At 40.6% G+C, this 26,346-nt stretch overlaps 1 protein-coding gene across 4 annotated transcripts in view; it reads right to left on the bottom strand.

Moving 5' to 3' along the window:
* Positions 1–469: 469 nt before the first annotated feature.
* The window catches only part of mettl22 (methyltransferase like 22), a 68,278-nt gene continuing 42,401 nt past the window's right edge, over positions 470–26,346 (bottom strand). For 2 of the 4 annotated variants that reach the window (XM_038739075.1, XM_038739093.1), the window contains 6 exons: positions 25,070–25,141; positions 22,705–22,758; positions 9,958–10,038; positions 8,223–8,325; positions 4,906–5,074; positions 470–932 (listed from right to left, as the gene is read on the bottom strand). In XM_038739075.1, the coding sequence (XP_038595003.1) occupies positions 888–932; positions 4,906–5,074; positions 8,223–8,325; positions 9,958–10,038; positions 22,705–22,758; positions 25,070–25,141 (524 nt within the window). In that variant the 3' untranslated portion in view covers positions 470–887. The remainder of the gene's footprint in view (positions 933–4,905; positions 5,075–8,222; positions 8,326–9,957; positions 10,039–22,704; positions 22,759–25,069; positions 25,142–26,346) is intronic. The other 2 variants (XM_038739104.1, XM_038739084.1) reach the window with 2 other exon arrangements.

The raw sequence follows: 26,346 nt of genomic DNA, 5'->3' as shown, positions 1-26,346 counted from the left end.
TTGGGCTCCCACTTCAGGTCCTGGGAAATAGTGGATCCCTGACTACGCAAGTTTTGACTTGAGTGTTAATGCAATAGACAGCGCCATGCAAAAATTTTGTATTGAATATGACCATTGACACACAAAGGCACTTTCATATTTGTTACAACATATTTCTTTCAGTGGTCGGTTGTTGTGGAGGTCATGGCCACCTATGAAGCCTCCACCATGTCTGCTACACACAGCTTAAAGCTGTGCGAGCTAGAAGCCGGGACGTTTCTGTTTTTGGCTTCTTTACCCACAGATCAGACAGGATGACATATAATGAGACTCATTACTATTATTATAAGTCTATTCACATATAAGTGATTTAAATATTTTAATTAATTTAAGTAAAAATAATTGTTGCTTACTAAATGTGAAATTGTTTTTTTTTTAAACGAAGAGTTTTAAATAGCATGCAGCCATAATACAAATTAGAAGCACACTGTACCCATGGTAATAATTTATTCAACCTTGTTTTTAATCAGACATACTGTACAAACATCAAGGGACACACGCAGTGCTACTTGACTTTCCATTAGCAAAGGTAGAGAACTTCCATTACCTCAGAATGGCTTCATGGCTACTTGTCATGTAAGAATGCATGAATCAAGTAAAAATAAATTATGCTACATTCATGCAATGGATCAATGACCTACTGTTAAAAACATTGCCTGATTCTATCCTGAATAGACTAAAATATATCATTTTACATATGTAGGAACAGGTGATATTGTCTCACATTTTTAGATTTTCAATTTAAACCTTCAACTGTTAATTGGAGCTCTGTATGCTAAATTCTGGGGAGAGTACAGTGTTCATGCTGCTCAGATGTGAGACCAGGTCAGGATGAAAACAGCTCAAAATCAGACTCGTCTCGTGAGTGGAGTGGCAGTCACCTTCCACAGCTCCTATAAAAAAATTGATAATAATGTAAATTAATAAAAACTTTACTTAACACCGTACCTACAGTAACATGGACAAGTACAGTCAGAATAGTGTTTGATTGTTAAGTTGCATCAATATCCCTGGAGTAGGACCTCAAAATATATTGAATGTCTGAGTTTTCAGGGTTTTGAGTATGAGGTGTTTCAGGCCAGAAGAAGAATGATACAAAAAGAGTGATTTATTTATTAACACAATCAACAAGTGCGATAGTAACACCTGACCTGTCATAACTGACAGTGACAAACTTGGGCACTCGAGACTCAGACTAATTAGTGGATGAATTGGGCAGTACCGCCCAATAAATGAAAATAAGTGTTCATAGCTAACAAACGATTAATGATAAGAGAGTTGCGGTCTTTTTTGCCATATTCCTGAGACTCCACTGAAAACGGCAATAGTATGAAGCTGCAGTACCGAAGGCTGCAGTCTCAGGACCCCCGCAATCCTTGGAACGCAGTTCTAGGAGCCTAGTTCTTTAGCAACAGCGCCATCTAGTGGAATGGTGGTGGTAATGCACAGCAACACAAAGGAGGTTAACCCTACAGCTGCGCAGTGCTAGCAGACACCGTTAACCTCCGTCGGTCAACATGCATATAATCAGTAACTTAGGTTTAGGCACACACTCGGTGATGGTTGTGGTAAGGGTAATTGGCTTCGGGGGGCTGTAAAGAGTAACATAGCTAGCTAGCCAGCCAGCTAGCTGGCAGTATCAAAGTAAACAAGGGTCCTGGAAATGCAGTTCCGGTCCTAGGATTGTCCTGAAACTGCAGCTACATGCTACTCGAAAACGGGGATATCCGGATTATTTATGTACGTCACTTCTTTGGCAAATCCAGTGAAATCAATGTTGTCATCCAAGCGCAAAAGACCAATGGAAAATGGGGGTATGTTCTATTTTACCCAATCAGAGGAAGGTAATGTGATGCTTTCTAGCCAATGACGACTCTGTAGTGTTCTGCACCCCAAGTAAGGAGGCCGATACAGAAATATATGACCAGCCATTTTATCTACACAGGCTGTGATGAATGTGGAGAAGTGGTTGACTTATGACAATGGAACTATCCAAGTGTGATTCTTATGGTTGTTTTATTGCTTTTATAATGGGAAAGAGGAAGAGTTTACACAGCAGAAGCATGGCATCGGTAAGAAGTTTGGAACGCTACACGCAGCCACAAGCTGTTTACCGACGAAACAAAACAACAGGATCAGCGATCCCACAGGTATGTAACTCAAATACCATCCTTATCATAAAATAATGTAATAGAATGCGATCATGATAGTTTATTGCCAGTTGTTTTGGATGCATATGCGTGGATGGGATGATTTGGAGAGAAACACGTCGTATTGTTTATCTATAATGTATACGCTGTACATGAGGCGGAGTCCCCCTCCCCTCCCCTCCCCTCCCTCCTCTCTCGTTCTCCCTCACCCAGTCTGGCTCGACTGTCTCCCTCCCCCTCCCCTCTGCACTGAGCTCGCAAACTGTTTAGTCAGGCATCAGATTACGTGAGTTTTTAGAGGAGTTGGTGTTTTGCTCCTTGAATTTTGACACAGAGATAATCTCACAAGCTCAATGTGTAATTGCTCTCTCTTTCTACATTATTACAGCATATTTCAAGCACATCATCTGCATCATCTGGGATGCTTTTGGAAACATCCATATAGACTACAGTGGCTGCGGACCAGAAGATTGACCACACACTGTGCCCATTGCCCCTGTGGACCCAGTAAACCATGCACACAGGACTGCAGATGTTATCAAGTACTGTGAGCACTCTGTAAGGCAAGCAGAGTCTATAACAAGACCCCTTGGCAGTGTGGAGCATGCCAGGAGCCTCTCTGCATCTTCTTAGAGATGCCTTGCTTTGGTTAGAGGGATGCATGAGAAAAACACCTTGGACATTTTCACAAAAGGCTGAATTATTTCATTGTTGTAGGCACATTCTATTGAAAACCTGCATATGTATAAATCACAAAAATCGTTTATGAAATTCTTTAGTTTATTGTGAATTTTTCACTCATATTTTCTTCATAAGCATATTACATGCATGATTATGTTAGCTTAGGGGTTGACCATTAATCGGAAGGTCGGCGGCTCCATCCCTGGCTCCCCCAGGCTGCATGTCGAAGTGTCCTTGGGCATGATACTGAACCCCGATTTGCCCCTGGCGGCTGTTCCGCCAGTGTATGAATGAGTGTGAATGTTAGTTTCCGTTTGAGCACTTAGGCTCAGTGTATGAATGTGTGTGACTGGTGAATGCAGATGTAGTGTAAAAGCGCTTTGAGTGGTCGAAAAAAGACTAGAAAGGCGCTATACAAATACGGAGCATTTACATTTACCAAACACATGGTGTTCCATCTCCATTACATATGGTTTATAAGCGCAAATGTATAAATAGAGAAAATGTACCAGAAAGGGCTTCGGACCTAGAGGGTTAAAGCAAACATTGCAGAAACTTGAAAGGAAATGGCGTTTCACCAATCTGAAAGAATCTTGTTCAAAACTTATAGTAAGGCCCTCCGTAATGCCAGAGCAGCGTACTACTCGTCATTAATAGAGGAAAATAGGAACAACCCCAGGTTTCTTTTCAGCACTGTAGCCAGGCTGACAGAGAGTCACAGCTCTATTGAGCCATGTACTGTATTCCTATAGCCCTCAGTAGTAACAAATTCATGAGCGTCTTTAATGATCCAGTTCTAATTATTAGAAACATAATTCACCAAGAGCTGCCCTTAACGGACACCGACTTGTCTCTTAACTCAGGAACCTTTAGAAACAGAGGTTAAACCTAATATACAGTAATCGTTTCTTCATCTAAACCATCAACCTGTCTCTTAGATCCCATCCCTACTAGGCTGCTTAAAGAGTTTTCCCGTAGTCTTGTGCTTTCTCATCCCTTTCTCCTCCTATCACTTCCTGCAGGTGTTTCTGGCTCTGGAGCTCCGGAGACAGGATCTGTGGTTGCGAATCGCCTGCTGCTACCATGTTCTTGCTGGACACCCTCTGCTTCAATTGTTATTACTAGTCCTATTGTTATCATTTACATTATAAACAATATAGGTAGTACAGACTGATGGTGCAGATCATACCGCCTAAACAACAAATCTGACACACTGCAATATAATCTAGATAACTGTGTTTTCAGGGGTGTATAAAGACCTTACATAATGAACTGTTATATTTTTATTACCTTAGAGTGAGCCATTTCTATCTACATAGACCACAGGTCATCTTACATGGACGTCACCATGTTGCGCCGCCATGTTTCTACAGTAGCCCAAAGGGACTTTACAGAGCATGTTTTGTCACTACGTTGAATACTTACTAGAAGAAGTAGTAGTAGTAGTAGTAGAAAAGAAGAGAAATTTGGACAAATGGAGGCCCACACAAACGCTAACAGAGCGTGTTGGCCAGCGTAACTTCTCCAGCGTGCTTGGAAAGGGAGCAGTGACATGCATTCACGTGGTCGGAATAATCAGAATCTTTATTTCCTCCTTAAATCTTGAAGCAAAAAGAGAAATAAAGTGTACATGGGATATAAAATAGAATATAGATAGAATATGATTTGTGCAAAATCACGTTGCTTATGTAATTTGTAATATGATTATAACGGTTAGTTTGCTGTCCATGTAGAGTGAACTGGATGTCTATGTGTTGTTTATATGCTATGATAATGCTAATCCAACAAATCTTTGTAGTAGCGCCCATTTTGATTCCACTTAAGAGCATATGAATACAAAAGGAGTCGGAAGAATGACTTCACAAATCGGGAAATGGGTCCATCTGAGGAGCAAATAAATGCACCATGAGCTGCTGGTTGCAATTCGCAACCTTCAGCATTTGATACCACTAAAACCTACGTACTGAACCTTTAAGTTAAGCAATAAATATTCCAATCCACTAGAATAAAATGATGTGTGTAGTGTTTCCCTTACCAGTTGCTCTATGCGTTCATATAGAAGACACTGTGTAAAGTTACAAGGGAGCTGTTCCACTCTGAAGCTGCATCTTCCATCCACCAGGTCCTGGAGTTGGGACAGACAGTGGCTGAAATGGTCATAGGCCTCACAGGAAACATCCATGTCTCGCAGGGAGAAGTTCATCCTTGTAAGACATCCAGGCACAGCAGGAAACCTGATTACTTCCTGATTATCAATATCATCTGTTGCTGCACCTCAGTGGTATAAACCAAGTGTACACTTTACAACAGAAGTTCTCTTTGGTAAAACTAATTTGACTAATGACTGTCAGTCACACAAAAGAAGGGGCGCTGTAGTAAATATGTATTGAAGCAGCAGCAATGTAATTAATATTTTCCACCATTAACACATTTATCTTGGTTTAGCAAGAGTCAATGTTCAGATTAGCTTTGTTGACCATTCTAATCAGATAAGTGGCTAACCTGGCATTGACCAGTGAAATCACTTTTATGCATCTTACAGCAACTGAGAGGTTATTTGGGAAGCATATTGTTAATGCTAAACTATCTTTAGTACAGGAAAAGTATTTAGTTTCACCTGGTGTTCAAACTGTTGGGTGTTGCTGGCCAGTAAGCATGCACGTTCAGGTAGTAGGCAGTGAGCACCAGTGCACATGCAGAGAGGTTAACTGTAGTTCATACTCCCCCAAAAAACAAGCAACCCTTGATTTCATTGCCCCGGCACAGGTCTTTTACTATTTAGTTTAGTAACCAGCTCATGATCTGTTTAGTGAAGCATAATGACCGTCTTGATAATTTTGGTGTCTAATATATTGTGATGTATTCTTTATTTAATTTTATGTTGTTTCTTTATTGACCTTGACATTGAACGCATCTAGGATACAACCTGTTGAAGCTTCTCCCCTCTGGCAGGCGCTACAGAATGCTGTATGCCAAAACAACCAGGATCAGTTTCTCCCCACAGGCCGTTACTCTGATGAACAGTGAACTCCAGACACACGGTCAGGAACAATCCGTGAGACCCTAACATCAACTTGTATACTTGTACTATTTATTAGTCATTTTTGTAACTGTTCGTTTACGGTGTGTGTATGTGTGTACTTCACACTGTTGTCTGTGTGTGTGTTTTTGTTGAGCTTTTTTTGTTCATGCATGTTCTGTGTATGTACATCAAGTGCAATGTAAGACTAGAGTCAAATTTCTTGTATGTCTACACATACCAGGCCATTAAAGCTAATTCTGATTCTTGTAATGACCATGGGACTACAGATGGAAAATAGCCTCCTGGTTAAATCTGGTATACATTTCTGCAAAGCTAATATGTTCATTAATATGCACGGCCACTTTGTAATAAATAACATAAATAAATAAATAAAGTATGGTGGTGTTTAAATTCCAACAATTCTTGATCTGAATTTATAATCATATTAATACCCCACCAACTACATTGCAATTGTAATAATCCCTCCCTCTTATTTTCCGTACATGATGTTCTCTCAATAAAAATCATACATTTTAGATCGATGGAATGACCCAGTGATCTTTGAATGTCTTCTTACAGGTTTTTTAATACATGCTACATTACCCATCAGCCGCCGTTGCTGACCTTTCATAAAATAGACTAAATAACCTTTATTTCTCAGAATCAATGGAGAAATAATTCAAACTGATTGCCATGAAATTATCTTATCATATTGGTGAATTATCAAAAAGGCTTTTGTGTGTTTATGTTGAGAAATGGTGAGGATATCATTCATTTGAGGATGGGTTGGCTTAGTGGAGGCTTGCTGGTGGCAGAAATTTTTAAGAAGTTTTTAATTAAAAGAACATCACCAGTAAAATAACACACTAGCTCAGAAAACTACACAATTCAAAGATAATAATTCAAATAACATGACTGTTTGTTGCCTCTCATGTTTTGAACTTGTTTTAAAAAGTTTACACTGCAATGTTTATTAAAGGATAATGATGTACGCCTACTTTGCTTTGGAAAAACCGCTTACGGCACATAGCTGAATAGCTTTTAAAACCTCCTTCCCCAACACCCCTTTTAGATTTAGCATTTCTGTAACTTTCAGAAAACGATAATTCAACATTCACTTTACGCTCTGATTGGCCAGCTGTGCAAAGAGGGAGAAAGCAGTCATGGCAAGGGTGTCAGTTTGTGTTGAAAAGTGGTGAGGACATAGGGGCTCAGATTAGGGCTGTGAAGAGACACTTAGCTTGCGAGACATCACAATACGAGACTGAGACGAAAAGAACCTTAAACAGTGTTTTAAAGATATCCTTAATGCCGAGATATATAAGCGGGTGTCTGGGGGGACCTCCACCAGGACATTTTGATCATTAAACACTTCATTTCCTGAATTCCTGAATTCAAGTTTCTGCACCAATTTATGTTGGAAATGTTTTGATTTATGTAAAAGGAAACACGAAATTCAGATGGCAGGTGACATTTCAAAATATATAAATATAATAGAATATAATGCAGTGCAGCTCTCGGCATTCTGTGTTGCTTGAAAATTTCTCCTGTAGATCAACTTTTCTAATGTAATATCCCTGCTGAGGCAACACATATGCAGGCATGATTTAGTCTTCCCTCCTCTTTTGTCATGTTCACAGGGAGAGAACGGAAAACTTGGCCAAAAAAGAAACTACATCAAGAAGTAGTTAAATTTACTGACTGGTGCATGCACGTTTTTGGGTCATATTATCAGTAGTTTGTTTTTTTAGGGGCGTCTGTGGCTCAGGAGGTAGAGCAGGTTGCCCGTTAATCGGAAGGTTGGCGGTTCCTCCAGGCTGCATGTCGAAGTGTCCTTGGGCAAGATACTGAACCCCCGAATTGCCCCTGGTGGCTGTTTCACCAGTGTATGAATGTGTGTGGTGAATGCAAATGTAGTGTAAAAGAGCTTTGAGTGGTCGAAAAGACTCGAAAGGCGCTATAAAAGTACGGAGCATTCACATTTACATTTATGCTTAAGTTACTTCTTTTGGACAATGCACATTTGTTTCTTCTAAATCTTAATTGCATAGCATGTTTTCTGAATGTTTTTGTAACAAATTATGTTTTAAAAATGTGATGGGGACAAAATCTGTCATTTCAAAAAGTGGTGGTGACATGTCCCCAGTGTCCCTAAATCTGGGAGAATGTCTGAGAATGTGCGCAATGCCTCTGTGATCAGAGATTGCAGAAAAAATACTCAGTCAGTTATGCTGCTGTATGAAAGGAACTCCTTTGGTAAAACATATACCTTGTCAGAATAACAAGCGGAACTTGCTTTAACAAAGTATGGACTGTAGGGTTTTCCTTACCTTTTCTCTATGGAGATGAAGATTGTGCAGGTGTGAGGAAAGTTACTGCAGAGTTGGTACAGTGTTCGGAAAAGGCCATCTGTCAGATCATCATCATAGCAAACTGGTGACACACAACACAAAATATTGATTCTGCCCGTTTGTCATTGTGTGGTTTTGTGATTTATTTTGCAGCCATTATGGCTAAAATTTAAGCTGCAAATTATATTACTTTTCATAGTTTTCTACTTCTCAGTGTCTCTGTCCATGTACTGAGATGTATAGTTAACAACAAGCTGACTGTTCTGATTTTGCTGTTAATCTGAAAGGAATTGTAGTACTGTGGAGATGCCACTCGTCATGAATGAGTGACATGTAGTGTAAAGCACTTTGAGTGGTTGGAAGACTAGAAAGGTGCTATAAAAGTGCAGTCCATTTACCATTTATGCAATAGTGATGTCATGGGTCCTGGAGCCCACCAGTATTTTAGTACAGCAAAGTGAGAAAAGAAATCACTGGAGGTTGCAGTAAAGACAATATTTGTAGGGGGTGTGAAGTTAATCAAGAAGTATAGGTGAGGCAGTGGCAGGCTGGCCAATGGGAAGTTTGGGAATTTTCCCGGTGGGGCAGTCTTGTAAGGGCTTGCCTTTTTTCCACCAACTATTATTTCCCCAAGTATTATATAGCTTACTGTAAAACTTTGAATAATGGCCCGGGCTTTTATTTGCCAAAATCACTGAATTGACCCTGCCTATATTTGGGACCGGCGTCCATATGGGATAGGCATTTAATTCCTTTTGCACAAAACTGACATTACTATGAAACAGTTTATTTATTTCAAATTTCGAATAATACTTGTATAAAATTGTCATTCAGTTGATCTAGCTCCGACAGACAGCTTATGCGCTTTAATTCTGAAGGCAGCAACAGCACACAAACAACAAGTGTGGCAGAAGTTAGCAGATAGCAACGGACAGGATCCACAACTTGGATAAATTTTTATGAAAAGCTGTTTTGATTCTTTTGATCGGTGGACCCTTACAGACTAAAGGAAGATAAATAATCAAGGCACGGACACATTCGGACTTAACGGCAGTCAGCACTTTTTTTACTTTCCTCTCTTGTACCAGATTACACTGGTAAATCTATAAAAATTAGACTTTGGGGCTCGTTGTTTCCGTTAAATGAACATGAACGACTGAATTGTTGCCACCTGATGGGAATGGACTTCCCATTTTTGTACCTCTCCCACTACCAAATCCACATGAGGAACTGAAGCTTGTCTGACTTCCATTTATAGAAGCATGATATGATGGTGACCCCATCCCTGCCATTTTAACAAAATTGTGTCATCCAGCAGTTTAAGAGTAATGTCATGTTAACAGTATAGCCTTATAATCTGTTGTTAAACAATGGAGCTGGTGTATTTCACCCTATGCACACTATTACACTTCCAATCTGGAACAGACCTGTCAACTGAGTAAGTGATACTTTTACTCAGGGTACAATAAGAAAGGTTATTGGGGAGAGAACAATTCACTTCACTGACAGGCTTGAGGTGTAGCATCTTCACAGAAAAAAACAGAGGTTTGATTAGTTTGATGACAGAATGGGGAAAAAACATTTCAGTCAGAGCATGGACTTAACTTTTGATAGTGGCGGACACTCAAAGCAGTAATGTCACATTATGCCCATCACTTTAGGCCTCAATGAATCAAAGCGGATCATTTTGATTTTGATCAGCACAATAACCTACCATCCGCAGCAATGATGAAGCTAGTGTTGTTATACATATCCACAACTTCCTCCTCTGTCCAGCTAAACTCGACATCAGCATCTACAAAGATTAGATAAATGGAAAGACAAGATATTTTCTATGGTCAGAAGTTTCTTAAAATAGCAGCAACTCATATGCCCCTTTTCCACCGCATGGTACCAGCTCGACTCGCCTTGACTCATTTTTGGTTTTCCAGCAGGGAAAAGTTGTACATGTACCTGCTAACTGGTAATTTTTTTCATTAGTTAAGGAGCTTCGCAAGTGCCGCTGGGTAAAGCTAACAAACTGCTGCCGGGGAAAGCTAATGGGCCACCGGCCAGTCAGCTCACAGGCCTGTGCAGCTAACGTAACAGAGACTGCAACAACAATGGCAGCCGCAAGCTTTTCATACCGTTATTCTGTCTTTACATTCTGAGTAATGTCAAAACATTTAACTTAAATGAAGAGACAGCTGGTGTGTGCGAGTCGCGGGTGTGTGTCGCAAAGAACATTATGTCGCGCCAGTTGTGTGAGACGTTGCTATGACAACCAGCTACATTAAGAGGGTACTATCTGCAATGGAAAACAGAGGACGGCGGGCCAACACCGACTCGAGTAGAGTCGAGGCCAGTTGAGCTAGTACCAGCAATTGAAAAGGGGCTATACACCCAAGTAGACTTGGAAGACCTTCCATGTCACAGGGTGTACTTGACATAGGATATCTTTGACTTTCATCCTTGGTATCATCCTTGGTATCATCCTTGGTAGCCTCACTTTATTTGTAAAAAAGTAACAATGTTTTGTTTTGTTAAAGTAACATTGTTTTGGCAACGACACAAAATACATGGAAACAGTGTTACGTGAAATTCTGTTAAATTCAGAGTGTTGCATTCATGATTAAGTAAGCATTGTTTTTTTCATGATTTCATCTTGTTTGTGGCCCTACAAAGTGGCCCTTCTTTTAAAACTGATAAATAATATAGGATTAATGGTTCCATAAAATTAAAGGTTGAGTGTGTTGTGAATTATTTTGGAGCATTATAGCCTAAATTGTTATCATTAAATACTAGAGCAATGGTGGTCTACATTTTCATCTTTTAAAGTGTTATTTTATAGTGTAAAGTTAGGATCACAGTGTGAAAACTCTATAGCTCTGAGTGTATGTGCTTCTTTCTGTATCTAACCGCCCAGGCTCAGCAGTAGCACATATGTGCGTGAGCAAGTTCGTGTGCTTTGGGAGAAAAGGGAGGGAGCACAGTAAGATAGCATCAAAAACACTTGCAAACAAAAATATAGAAGCAGATTTTGTGAAAATTGTATTACAAAACATACATCAATATAGTCCATCACAGTAAGAATGTCCTGTTTCTAGCACAGAGCACAAACAACACCAGTTTATTCCACAAAAGTCAGGTTATGGAAGAAATGGCATGATCAAGCAGAGTTCATGCAGAGGACACAGAGAGGAGGAGCAGGCAGTCAGGGACTTTCCCAGACCCAGGTGCAGTAGGAAAGAGGGCCAAGAGATGATGTAAAGCCAAGAAACAGAGCTATAAAAGGAGGTCCAAAAGGAGGTGAAAGTCAGTTGTTACATGGTTTTCATGTCGACTCGGGTCTCTGTTCTGGTAACAGAAATGCAATATAATATCTATAACTATGTTTTCAGTGGTGTATAAAGACCTTACATAATGAACACTAATGTTTTTATTACCTTTGAATGAGCCATTAATATCTACATAACCGCAGGTCACCCCTTCCATGGACGTCGCCGTGTTGTGTCGTCATGTTTCTACCATAGAGCGTTTCGTCATCACGGCATTGTTCTTCTGCTTGTATAACTCCAACAGTCTAGACACATTACATTAAATCCATCCATGGAAGAAGAAGAGGAAATAATAACAAAAATAAACAGTCTCTGAGTAGTCCTCTGGTTTATTAGAAGTAAGAAGAGAAGTGACATTTGGACAAATGAACGAGCATGTGTTATTTAGCACGAGAGCCGACAGTGTGTGGATCTTTATACCATGAAGCCAGAGGAGTTGGGACAGATGCAGACAGATGGCAGGAGAAATCACAGACATAATCAGTGTGGATTTTCCCAGATGGAAGGCTTTGATGCAGGACAGATGTTGTCTGATTTCTGCTGGACAGGTAATTCATTTGTTTGACATTAGCGAGCCCTGCGATGGACTGGCGACCTGTCCAGGGTGTACCCCGCCTTGCACCTGATGTCAGCTGGGATTGGCTCCAGCCCCCCCGCGACCCTGTACGCAGGATAAGCGGTTGACGATGGATGGATGGATGGAGGGTCAGGCCTTGTTAATGAGGCTAGCTGCAGACAGGAAGAAGCTGTTTTTGTGGTGAGAGGTTTTGGTCCTGATGGACCGCAGCCTCCTGCCAGAGGGGAGAGTCTGAAACAGTTTGTGTCCGGGGTGGGAGGAGTCAGCTGCAATCTTTCCTGCTCGCCTCAGAGTCCTGGAGGTGTACAGGTCCAGAAGAGAAGGAAGATTGCAGCCAATCACTTTCTCTGCAGAGCGAATGATACGCTGCAGCCTGCCCTTGTCCCGGGCAGTGGCAGCAGCGTACCAGATGGTGATGGAGGAGTTGAGGATGGACTCAATGATGGCGGTGTAGAAGTGCACCATCACTGTCTTTGGCAGGCTGAACTTCTTCAGCTGCCGCAGGAAGTACATCCTCTGCTGGGTCTTCTTGGTGAGGGAGGTGATGTTCAGCTCCCACTTGAGGTCCTGGGAGGTGATGGTGCCCAGGAAGCGGAAGGAGTCCACAGTGGTGACTGAGGAGTCACACAGGATGATGGGGGAGGGTGAGGCTGGGCTCTTTCCACGAAAGGCAGAGCTGAAATCCACAAACAGGATCCTGGCGTAGGTTCCTGGGGAGTCCAGGTGCCAGAGGATGTAGTGAAGGGCCATGTTTACTGCATCTTCTACAGACCTGTTGGCTCTGTAGGCAAACTGCAGGGGGTCCAGGAGTGGGTCTGTGATGGATTTTAGGTGGGACAACACAAGGCGTTCAAAGAACTTCATAACCACAGAGGTCAGGGCGACTGGTCGTTTAGTCCAGTGGTCCTTGGTTTCTTGGGGACAGAGATGATGGAGGAGGCTTTGAAGCAGGCTGGCACATGGCATGTCTCCAGTGAGGTGTTAAAAATGTCTGTGAACACCGGAGACAGCTGATCAGCAGTCCGGTCCCGCTGCTTTGCAGGGTCTGCCTCCTGAATAGTCTGTTGACTTCCCTCTCTGTGATGGAGAGAGGAGGCAGTAGAACTGGTTTAGCTCATTTGCCAGCTGAGAGTTGTTGATGGAGTGGGGGACTTCGGGTTTATAGTTTGTGATCTGTCTGAACCCCCTCCAGACAGAAGTGGTGTCGCAGAGAACTGGTTCTTTAGCTTCTCACACCTCCCTGCTAAACCTGTACTTTAACGCCCTGCCCTGTCTCCACTCCTATATGCCTCCTCCTTTTCCAACCTTAGCTGCCTGAGTTTAGCTGTAAACCAGGGTTTGTCATTGTTATAACTCATCCTGGTCCGTGTTGGAATACACGCCTGAGATCATCTACAGCTTCACTGGTCCATTTCTTTGATGTCCGCGATACAGGTTTACATCAAAAGTGTTCCCCTCTCTGGTTGGACACTTTATAAACTGTCTGTATTTGGGGAGTTCTTGGCTGAGATTTCCCCTGTTAAAGTCACTGAGTACAATACAAGGGAGTCCGGGTTTGTCTGCTCCACACACAGTATCTGGTCAGCATGCGCTGTGCGTCGTGCATGTTGGCGTGCGTCGTGCACGCTGGTGTGCGTTGGAATGTAAACACCAACCAGAATGAATGAAACAAACTCATGGGGGAAGTAAAACGGTTTACAGTTAATGATAAGAAATTCCAGATTAGGAGAACAGTGCTGCTGAATCACTGTCACGTTGGTACACCAGCCATTGTTAATATAAAAACAGACACCTCCACCTTCTGTTTTGACGGAATAAAATATGTAACGTTAGTTGGATTAATTTCATGTAGCCTTGTTGTTCTCCAGCGCTGTGGTTTGGCTTTTCCGGTTACGTTAGCAAGACAATCATCTGATCAGTAATTGGCATTAAAAATGGTAATGTTAGCTTACAGCTTTGGCATTGTTACGTGGACAGAAATGTGCCCTTACCTTCCTGAGATAAACCGCTGATGAATATTATTGGCAATAAAAATTGTTGCTTATTATTATTGTTGTTGTTGTTTGTTGTTACTAAACATGAAAAAAGGACATAAGTGAATAACAAACAATTTTATGATTTTCCCAGGGAACAAAAAGCCATGCCAATAGTAATTATATTTAATTAATTAATGTTCCTCAGAAACTTTTTGTAAACACAGAGACAGTTTTCTCGGATGGTGCACTTTCTTTTTTTTTTAGAAGATTTTGAGAATTAAGACTTAATTTCCTGCATTCTGGTAAGAATTTCTGCTCCAATTTATGGTGGAAATTTTATTTGTATCAGAATAAATAAATATATCAGAATACAATGCAGTAAGGCTAACAGATATTCTTAATTGCTTTAAAATTTCTCCAGTAGATCAACTTACTAAATATCATCCCTGCTGAGTCAAAGCACATGATTTAGTCTTCCTTCCTCTTTGTATCTGTTGTTTGGGGAATTAACCTCTTAAATGTGATTGTGGCACCTTTTCACCTCAATGATAAATTAATTCATTTTAATTCAGTTATTAACTCCTGGACTTTAATAGACTAGCTCCGTTTTACATTTTTCATGTATTTAAACGGGATAACTGCAGTATAGAACGGTAAACGGTTGTGACCAGGCAAAGATCTCTCCACAAATCCACACGTTAACTTAAGCAGCTGGATAAAGTGTAGCTCACAGTTCAATTCAATTCAGTTTTATTTATATAGCGCCAAATCACAACAACAGTTATCTCACAGCGCTTTTCATAAAAGAGCACGTCTAGACCGTACTCTGTGATGTTATTTACAGAACTGCTGAATTAGAAGGGCAGAGAAGTGTGTTAGACTGTGACTCTGCCTCCTGGTCTCAACTCACATCAGATCTCTCTCTTCTAAAGGTGTACTAGTAAATGAACTAATATCAGATTATGATATTGATTTATTTTGTCTTACTGAAACCTGGCTGGGTGATGGAGAATATGTTAGCCTAAATGAATCCACCCCTCCCAGTCATATTAATACTCACATTCCTCGAGGCACAGGCCGAGGAGGTGGAGTTGCAGCTATCTTCGACTCTAGCCTATTAATCAGCTCTAAACCTAAACTAAACTATAACTCATTTGAAAGCCTTGTTCTTGGTCTTTCACACCCAAGTTGGAAATCACTGCAACCAATTCTCATCGTTATAGTGTACCGAGCACCTGGTCCGTACTCTGAATTCTTATCTGAATTTGCAGAGTTTTTGTCAACTTTAGTCCTTAAAACGGACAAAGTTATTATTGTAGGGGATTTTAATATTCATGTGGATGTTGAGAATGACAGCTTTAGTACTGCGTTTGTCTCTCTGTTAGATTCCATTGGCTTCTCTCAGAGTGTTCATGAACCGACTCACTGTTTTAACCACACCCTCGACCTTGTTTTGGTGTATGGTATTGAAATTGAACATTTAATAGTGTTCCCACAGAATCCCTCTTTGTCCGACCACTGTTTGATAACTTTTGAGTTGGTATTGCTGAACTACACGCCATTGGGCAAAAATTTCTATACAAGATGTCTGTCTGATAGTGCTGTAGCTAAATTTAAGGATGCGATTCCATCAGCTCTAAATTCATTATCAAGTCACAAAGTAACAGAGGACTCCTATGCTAATTTCAGTTCCTCCCAAATCGATCATCTTGTTGATAGTGCTGCAGGCTCGCTGCGAATGACAATCGACTCTGTAGCCCCTCTAAAAAAGAAAAGAATAAAACAAAGACGGTTAGCTCCATGGTATAATACTGAAACTCGCAAATTAAAGCAAATATCGCGGAAACTTGAGAGGAATTGGCGTTCCACCAAACTGGAAAATTCTCATTTAATTTGGCAAGATAGTCTTAAAATTTATAGGAAGGCCCTCCGTAATGCCAGAGCAGCGTACTACTCGTCATTAATAGAGGAAAATAGGCACAACCCCAGGTTTCTTTTCAGCACTGTAGCCAGGCTGAGAGTCACAGCTCTATTGAGCCAAGTATTCCCATAGCTCTCAGTAGTTACGATTTCATGAGCTTCTTTAATGATAAAATTCTAACTATTAGAAACAAAATTCACCAAGACCTGCCCTCAACTGGCACCAACTTATCTCTAAACTCAGGAACCTTAGAAACAGCTGTAGAACCAGATATTTGTCTAGACTGTTTTGCTTCCCTCAATCGTTACCAACTAACTTCAATAATTTCTTCATCTAAACCATCAACCTGCCTCTTAGACCCCATCCCGACTAGGTTGCTGAAAGATGTTTTACCCTTAGTCAGCACTTCTATACTAGATATGATCAATCTATCTCTATCAACAGGCTATTTACCACAGTACTTTAAAGTAGCTGTAATTAAACCTCTTCTGAAAAAGCCCAAACTTGATCCGGATGTTTTAGCCAACTATAGACCTATATTTAACCTTCCATTTCTCTCTAAGGTTCTGGAAAAAGCAGTTGCTAAACAGCTGTGTGACTTTCTACAGAGAAATAGTTTATTTGAGGATTTTCAGTCAGGATTTAGAGCTCATCATAGCACAGAGACAGCACTGGTGAAAATTACTAACGACCTCCTTATTGCATCAGACAAAGGACTTGTCTCTGTACTGGTTTTATTAGATCTTAGTCCTGCATTTGATACAATTGACCATCAGATCCTATTGCAGAGACTGGAACATTTCATTGGCATTAAAGGAACCGCTCTAAGCTGGTTTAAGTCCTATTTATCAGATCGATTTCAGTTTGTACATGTTAACAATGAGTCCTCCATGCATGCCAAAGTTAGTCATGGAGTTCCACAAGGATCTGTCCTTGGACCAATCCTCTTCACTTTATATATGCTTCCTTTAGGCAATATTATCAGGAAATATTCCATAAGCTTTCATTGTTATGCAGATGATACTCAGTTATATCTATCGATCAAACCAGATGAAACTCATCAGTTAGGTAAAACTTCAAATGTGCCTTCAGGATGTTAAAACCTGGATGACCTGTAATTTTCTAACGTGAAACTCAGATAAAACTGAAGTTATTGTTCTGGGGCCTAAGAACCTCCGTGACGCATTATCTAAAGATATAGTTTCCCTTGATGGCATCGCCCTGGCCTCCAGCACCACTATGAGGAATCTTGGAGTTATCTTTGATCAGGACATGTCGTTTAAGTCTCACATTAAGCAAATTTCAAGGACCGCCTTTTTTTCACCTACGTAATATTGCGAAAATCAGGAACATCCTGTCTAAAAATGATGCAGAAAAACTAGTCCATGCATTTGTTACTTCTAGGCTGGATTACTGCAATTCCTTATTATCAGGCTGCTCGAAAAAGTCCATTAAGACTCTTCAGCTGATCCAGAATGCTGCAGCACGTGTTCTGACAGGAACCAGGAAAAGAGATCATATTTCTCCTGTTTTAGTTTCTTTGCATTGGCTTCCAGTAAAATCCAGAATAGAATTTAAAATCATTCTTCTTACCTAAAAAGCTCTTAATGGTCAGGCACCATCTTATCTTAAAGAGCTCATAGTACCTTACTACCCCACCAGAGCGCTGCGCTCCCAGAATGCAGGGTTACTTGTGGTTCCTAGAGTCTCCAAAAGTAGACTAGGAGCCAGAGCGTTCAGCTATCAAGCTCCTCTCCTGTGGAACCAGGTTCCAGTTTGGGTTCAGGAGGCAGACACCATCTCCACCTTTAAGAGTAGGCTTAAGACTTTCCTCTTTGATAAAGCTTATAGTTAGGGCTGGCTCAGGTGAGTCCTGAACCATCCCTTAGTTATGCTGCTATAGGCCTAGACTGCCGGGGGATTTCCTATGATGCACTGAGCTCCTCTCTCCTCTACTTTCTCTCCCTCTGTATGCAACCTCATCCCATTATTGCATGTTACTAACACAACTTCTCCCCTTTCCGGTAGTCTTGTGCTTTCTCGTCCCTCTCCTCTCTCCTCCTATCACTTCCTGCAGGTTTTCTGGCTCTGGAGCTGTGGAGTCTGGATCTGTGGCTGCGGGTCACCTGCTGCCCCCGTGTTCCTGCTCGGCGCCCTCTACTGCAACGACTATTACTATTACTATTACTGTTACTAGTCCTACTATTATTATTGTTATTATAATCATTAACATTATGATTATTATCATTAACACTACTATAAATATCTGTACCATTTTTCATTTAGTCTATAGCAAGATCACCTTTACTGTCTGTACCTCTGTGTGTATATTGTGTAGGCTGCCTCCATCCCCTCTCTCTCCTTCCATCCCTCTCTTTTTATATAAATAAAATTTAATTGAACTGATTTGATGTTTAAGAGTCCACATTTAATTTTCCTATTGTTTTGCACTATTGCTCTTGTGGTTTTAATTTTTATGAGGTTTTTATGCACAGCTCCTCTTCGGTTTACCTTTAATTTAAATAATTTCGATGGTCGGGGGGCAGACACCGTCACTATAGGATTTTCACTAAGTAACTCCTGAAATGGAGGAGCAGAGAAGTGTGTTAGACTCTGCCTCCTGGTCTCAACTCTGGGTTGTCATGGATTTGGTCCACTAATAAACTTGGCCAGATTTCTAGATATGAGAGCTGCCCCCTCCCAAGTGGAATGGATGCCGTCTCTCCGAATCAGACCAGGTCTTCCCCAGAAAGTCTTCCAATGATCTACAAAGCCCACATCGTTTGCTGGACACCACCTCGACAACCAGCGGCGGAATTACGACATGCGGCTATACATGTCATCACTGGTCAGATTTGGCAGGGGTCCAGAGAAAACTACGGTGTCCGACATTGTTTTTGCATATGTACACACCGACTCAACATTAATCTTAGTGACCTCCGATTGGCGTAACCGGGAGTCATTACCAACGTGAATAACAATCTTACTGTATTTACGTTTATCCTTAGCCAGCAGTTTCAAATAAGACTCAATGTCGCACGCTCTGGCCCCAGGGATGCACTTAACTATAGCCGCTGGCTTCGCTAACTTCACGTTTCTCAAAATGGAGCTGCCAATGATCAGAGTTGGTTTCTCAGCGGGTGTGTGAGTGGGGAAAATCTGTTAGAAACGTGAACAGGTTGGTGATGACCCGTGGGCTTTGACTGCTTACGACTATTCCCCCTTCGGACAGTCACCCAGCCCCCCCTTCCTGGCTGCACAGGAGATGCCGGGGGACGGCTACCACAGGCTAACTCAGGCCGTTCCGCACCGACTACCGGGGACTGGCTAGCTACAGTAGCTAAAGACTGGTCCACCAAGGTGCGGAGCCGGACTTCTAAATCACTGAGCCTCGCCTCCATGTCTAAAAATAAACTACACTTGTTACATGTACCATTACCACTAAAGGAGGCAGAGGAGTAACTGAACATCTGACACACCGAGCAGGAGAAAGTAGGAGAGCGAGAAGGAGAAGGAGAAGCCATCGCTAGCTGCTGAGCTAAAGTAGCTAATGGCTAAGCTAAAGTACTGTAGCGTTAGCTACAAAAACTTTTGAACAACTATGAGATTGAACAGCAGTCACTAAAAGATGGAAAGAACTGTTGAGTGTTTAGGCAAAATTACTGTAAGAATAAGTGTTTAGCGGACAGTTGTAATCTAACAAATGTAACTGGTATTTAGCGAGAGCAGCACAACACGGTACCAACACACAAGCACTAAAAACGGAAATGAGTCGACACGCTTACCGCAGTACGTCAGCAACGTCAGCCAGTCTCACTTTTTTTTTTATTGAAACTCTCCATGTCACATTACCGCTTGGGCACAAACTCGATTCACAGCACAAGAAGGGTCCACTTAATTAATTAAATAATTAATCTATCTCACGGCACTCACTGGCAGCGTTGGGAGCTTTTTGCTGTAACGCAGTATTAGGCCTATGACGTGTTACTAAAAAATAATCGGCAAATACCCGTTACAATCTCAGTAAAGCGCGTTACAATGCAGTTTAAGTTGAAATTAAGTGGTGTTTTTTAGTAATTCACCATTCGCCGAGAAATATTTCAGCACCAGAAAAACAAATCTATGAGTAAAATTTCCTGTTGCGGGAATCCAGTGGTCGAGATTGTAGTCAGGGTGCAAACTACGGGGGAGCTCAGCTCCTCCTGACAAGACATTAGCTCCCCTGATGGATCATGAGTAAATAGGCTGTGTGTTTGTGCTTTAACGAATTACTTTCATGATCAGAGAGGCTACTGTCGGTTCATCCTGACCGATCATGTCTGAGTGTTGGGAGATTCAAATAATTAATGGCGCTGTACTTCATGCATAAATGCGCACAGCGTCCTTCTTAATGGGGAGACGATTCATCCCATTTCCCCCATCCACCCCGTCCCTCCCGACGCTATTAATCAGAAGCTTGTTTTTTATGTCAAAGACCCACCTGATCCATGGATATGACTCCGCACATCACTAGAACCCATGCAGCACATCTTATCAGAATAACGCGCCCATTAAATAGCTGTGAAAGTAACTCAAAGTAACACAAAAGTAGTGTAAAGCATTACAATTCAGAGACAGTTATATTGTAATATAACTAATTACTCTCAAATGCCAGTAACTAGTCTATAATGTATTACATTTTGGAAGTAACTTGCCCAACACTGCTCGCTGGTGTCGCATCAGGTGCTGGATGCTAAGTTGCTTTTAGGGCAACACAGACAGCGGAATATCTGCCTTGTGAATGTGTAAACACGGCGATAGAAAGGCGTTCACGGTTTGTTCCTCAGAGAAATTAATCTTTTAAGAGAAAGACATTTTCCACGGTAGGCCTAATATCAAGAAAGAGAGCTCCATTTTCCAGATTTTACACAGTAAACGCCACGTGGCTGAAATTTTACAGATGATCGGTTACTCTGACTTCCCGTTCCCATGAAGGCAGCACAGAGCTGCGCCACAAGAAGCTGACAGAAAACACCATAGAGAAGAGTAGTTATGATTCACAACGTATTGTCCAGTCGTGGAGTAAACTGGCAGGTTTTAATGTTGCAGACCACAGTAAATATTTGGTGTAAACTGGCCTTGAAACATTCACCTCAACAAACGCACCCCAAAAGAAGCTCAGCGCCTCCTAACTCTGACATCTCTCCCTGTGTTGCTATGGGTCCTGTTTGTGCATGTGGATGTCTTTCAGACCAGTGTGTAAATACTAACATAATAATAATAACAGAGTGAAAATACTGAGCTTCCCCTCGCAGGATTAATAAAGTATATCTTCTTCTCCTTCTTCTTTTGTCCTGTCTCAGGCACCGTAGCGATACAACTCGCTTGGATAGAGGAGGGGGGGGAGCAATTTGCAACTCTCACCACTAGATGTCACTAAAACTTTACTCACTCCTTTATATGCATTAAAAGGTGTAATGTGTAATTGAGACTACTCTCCTCCTTACAAAAAAAAAAAAAAAAGGGGCAAGCATATCACATATCAGGTCAGAACTGCCGTTAGGTCACTTAGCCATGCAGCTAACTTAGTGGTCCTATTAGCTGACTGAGCAGGGAATGGGCACGTGAACTGGAGCCAGGCAAGCAGGCAATGGTACAGGGCTCAGCAACCTCCCAGTGAACATGGCTGGACCGGGACCAAACACAGCCTCTTAGACTTCGCTCTTCTTCTTGTTTTCCGGCTGGAAAGTCTTTTGCTCTTAGACAAATCTTCTGCTTTTTAGACAGCTCAGTGCGGAAGAAAAATGGGAGCCGAAGACTGGGTGCGGACGTAGGAGAGGCCCATGCTGTGGGTGGGCGTAGACCAAATTTATCAGTGCTGCGCAGGCGTGCGTAGGGGTAAACCCAATGGCGATGGCCTTGTAGGGCAAAGCCTATACGAAATAGAATCAGCTGTTCCGTTTGTTTTGGAGAACGGGAGACCTACTTTGGCTCCGTGTAGAACCCTGTATTCGACTCCATGTAGACCCGTGTATTTAGCTTAACTCCATCAGCTATTAGCTGTAAACACACCGCAGGACTGGCTGCAAACTGGCTGCTATTTTTGAGCTATAAATTTAATGCCTACGATCTGAGGCTGACATTGGCGAGACTTGTGTGTGCTATCTGACTGTTGATTGTGATTTATTTATTTAAAAGAGATGAGCAGTAATAGCTGTTGAAGAAAGTGTTCTTCAACAGTAGCAAAACACCCAAAATTCTTGAAGTGAGTAGCCTGCAAGGCAAGCCCATCCATTGCGATGAGCCATACAACCTCCTTAAGTGTCAGATAGTCTAATCAAATTTAACATTAATAATATTTCAAATAAATAAATATTTCAGAGACTACATCTTTCTAGTAGGATTGCTAAACTTTATCCAGAATTTGATCCCAGCCTGTCATTGGTGTAAAATTAATTCTAAGGTTCATGAAATGTCTGTGTAAAAACTTTTGTATGTTCAACAAGGTCAGGGACCCAGAACCAAGTTAGGCACTTCTTCGACAGGCATGCAGTGCACGCAAATCACGGAAAACTCCAGAACACATTTTCAAGGCACCATTTTCCCAACCAATAGATGGTTGAATAATGATGTAGCTCTGGGTTTTATACTGTAGCAGGTTGGTTTGAAGAAAAAAAAAAGTATGTGTTACCTGTACAAAGGTCCTGCTGGAGCCAATCCAATTGTCTCACTCTCACCTCACCACCTGAAAAGACAGATAAAAGACAGATAAACTGTTAAAAGCTTTTTGTGGGTTTTTATTGAACTCTACAGTTAAAGTCAAAATGTAACAGTTTCCCCCCTCATTAAACAATTTTATTTTAATAGGAATAGAAAAAATATATAAATACAATACAAAAATAAGCAATCAATGTATTATTTAGCAACTGAATGCATTGTGAGTCAAGGTGAGAAGATAGATCTATTTGTGCAGGCTCACTGCAGCAATTTTACACACAAAAACTAAACTGAAGAATGAATGGTGATACAGTATATGCACAGAGGATATTATTAAAAGGCTACTAACGCTCTGTGCTGCAATCCTTTAATGCCATCTGATGAAATATAGGATTTTTACAATGATGATAATTCCATCAGTTAGCCGAGTTAAAGTCTGAAAGGGACGCAAATTCACGCCTAATATCAGGGAAAGGCAAGCTGGAACCCTGCCATCTGACATTATCCTGGCCTTATGCTGGTTGTTCAACAGGTGCGGTGCTCCACAATAGACTAAGTGCCAGTGGTATACACTCCTCTTCTGTTCAGGGGGGCTGATGAATTAGGAATAGTTAGCGTGAGCAAAAATAACACTGCTGGTTTGAATGTTTGATAAAGTAATAACATATGATTTAAAGTGAAAAGTAAATGTGAGACAGAGTGTACACACATTCAATTTTATATTGATATTAAACATTCTCCAGATAAAGAATCAAACTTTAATGGTGTATCAGCATTTTTTCATAGACTACGTCATTGACATAGCATAGAAACTGGAGTGGAGACGTTATTTTGAAACATTTGGTGAGTTTTGGTACTGGAGTTTACTGACAAAAGACAAAAGACAGACAAAAGTTTGTGGGACGGTCTGCACATTCTCACATCAGGTACATTTTTATACATCACACTTGTGCATGAAAACCTGCGTACATAACCTTTTTGTGAGTACTCAGCATTTATACATGAGGCCCCAGGTGATTTCTTTATTGTGTGTTGTACTGATGTGTGTTTTCTTTAACAACGTACTTTAATGATTAGAGAGGTTGCTGTCAGTGCATCCTGACCGATACTCTCAACGAGTCGGAGATTTAAACAATTAAAGTTACACTTCTGAGCCTTGTGTGTAAATGCCCACAGCATCTCTCTATTAATATTAAGATTGTATAATAGATTGTATAATAGTCCTATTGTTGTTGTTGTTGTTGTTGTTATTATATATGCAACATATAATATTGCAATGATTATTATTAATATTCATTTTAATGATATTTTTATTATTAATGGTATTACCACTACTAGCTGCTATACTACTACTACTAGCTGTTATTTGTATTTTACATGTATTTATTGTTTCTAAGGGCAGCTACTACTATGCACTACGCACTTTTGAGTCCATGACAAATTTCCCCTAGGGGACAATAAAGTACATTCTATTCTATTCTACTATTACTACTATTTTATATCTCTGTCAAACTTGCGTGTTGTCTTTCCTCCTGCTTGCAATGGAGAGTGAGCATCCTTGTCTAATGTCCTTGTGTTGCATATTGATGCCATTAACAGCTGGATGACTGTGGACATTACTGTAAGGTTTTGATTAGATGTTTTTTTTCAGAAGTGTATTCTGAATTGAGTCAAAGTACTATTGCTTCCTGTATGTAAGCAAGGGAAGTGTGTTTTAATTTATTATGACAATTTCTCCCCTACTGATATTATCACAAAATGACAAATCTAATGACAAAGTAAACTAAAAAAGCAGGACTTTCACGGAAAGAGCCACAAGCTCATGTAGCATTTGACAGGTACAGTAATGAGTTAAGTTTAATGAAAGGAAGGAAGAAGATTGTTTTATGTTTTCTTACAGGCTGCAATAGTGATAGACTTAAAAAAAACAACAACAAGATTTTCTGTTAAAGCCTAAATTTGTGACCTCAGTGAATCTGATGGATGTCTCGCTCCCTCTCCTTTTGTAGTGGATCTCATCAGTTTCGTCATTTATTGGGTAGAGAATTCTGATGCCTACTTCATTAAAATTTACTTATTTATTAAGGTATTTAACTACTCTTATTATTGAGAAAAATATTGATACATTTTGTTAATTTGAAGGAGACAGCGTTAACTTACAAATTACACTCTCATAGTGAAGCTCTCCACTGCTGGACGAAAAGGATGAGATGTCATTGGTATATCTACAGGTCCCCCAGGCCAATTCAAGAAGTGTATGTTAATACTGCCCATGGCAGCTGGAATTGGAAATAAGGAGGGAATGAGGGGAATAGAGTAATCTGACAATGTTATCTCACCTGCAGGCTCCATAATGTGTCTATTTAACGACACATTTCTCTTGCACATGCTTAGAAGGTCTTCTCCCACATCTGTAAAACAAATTAGGTCTTTCAGCAATGAAAACAAAGATAAGATATCTACATGAGACAACTCCAAAATAGCTTTGCACTGTCATACCTATCCAAAGGGCAGAAGAGCACACTTACTGTAACTGTTAGATGCACTGAATTTAATTCAATTAAATTTATTTATATAGCGCCAAATCACAACAACAGTTATCTCACAGCGCTTTTCATAAAAGAGCAGGTCTAGACCATACTCTGTGATGCTATTTACAGAAGCCCAACAGTTCCCACCAAGAGCAAGCACTAGGCGACAGAGGCAAGGAAAAACTTCCTTTTAAGAGGCAGAAACCTCGAGCAGAACCATGGCTCAGGGTGGGCGGCCATCTGCCTCCACCGGTTGGGGGTGAGAGAGAGAGAGAGAGAGAGAGAGAGAGGGCTGCACTTTATTCTTTATTTCCCTAAATGCAGTTTTCACCTTTATGACAATATAATGAGTAGCACTAATAATTTTAAACTATATAATTGATTTTTGTACATTAAGGAATCACTCTGAAAAAGACTGACTGGCATATAATACTGACTCACAAGGAAAATGTGACTTCAACATCAAAAATCAAAGCTACACAGCTTTGGCAATATTGTTGTTATACATTCATGCCAATAAAGCTAATTTGAATTTGAATTCATTCAAAAACAAATATAGTGATTGGTTTCAAGTCAAGCTTCAGCATGAAATACGTCCTTTTAATTTAGTATCAGTGTTACATATCAGAATCAGCTTAGTTGGCCAAGTATGTTTACATAAACGAGGAATTTAACTGTTTTCTGGTTCTCAGTGTACTTTCACACAATTACAAGAACAATGTTCAGGAAGACAGACATTTAGACAACAAGCTAAACAAAGATCAGCAAATGGAAACATAACATAAAACAAGTGCATGAAACAAATTTATATATATATATATATATAAACATAAATGGTTTATGTTGGTTATGGTTTTTCATGTTATAACATGAAAGGTTTGTTGTTATAACAAGATATTTTTCATGTTATAACAAGATATTTTCACGTTATTCTGACATACAAACAAATCACGTTATAACATGATAAGTTTATTGTTATGACGACGATACACAGCCTGACTGCTGCTTCATCACTATTTTTATATATGTCTGCATGTACAATATTGACTCAAAATAGGAAGTGTTACATTGATCTGCGTTTTCAC

This window comes from Micropterus salmoides, unplaced genomic scaffold (genome assembly GCF_014851395.1).
Source record: "Micropterus salmoides isolate LMB-PRFRI ecotype aquatic unplaced genomic scaffold, ASM1485139v1 Ms_hic_scaffold_10, whole genome shotgun sequence".
Taxonomy (NCBI): Eukaryota; Metazoa; Chordata; class Actinopteri; order Centrarchiformes; family Centrarchidae; genus Micropterus; species Micropterus salmoides.
This window is presented reverse-complemented; position numbering and strand designations above follow the sequence as displayed.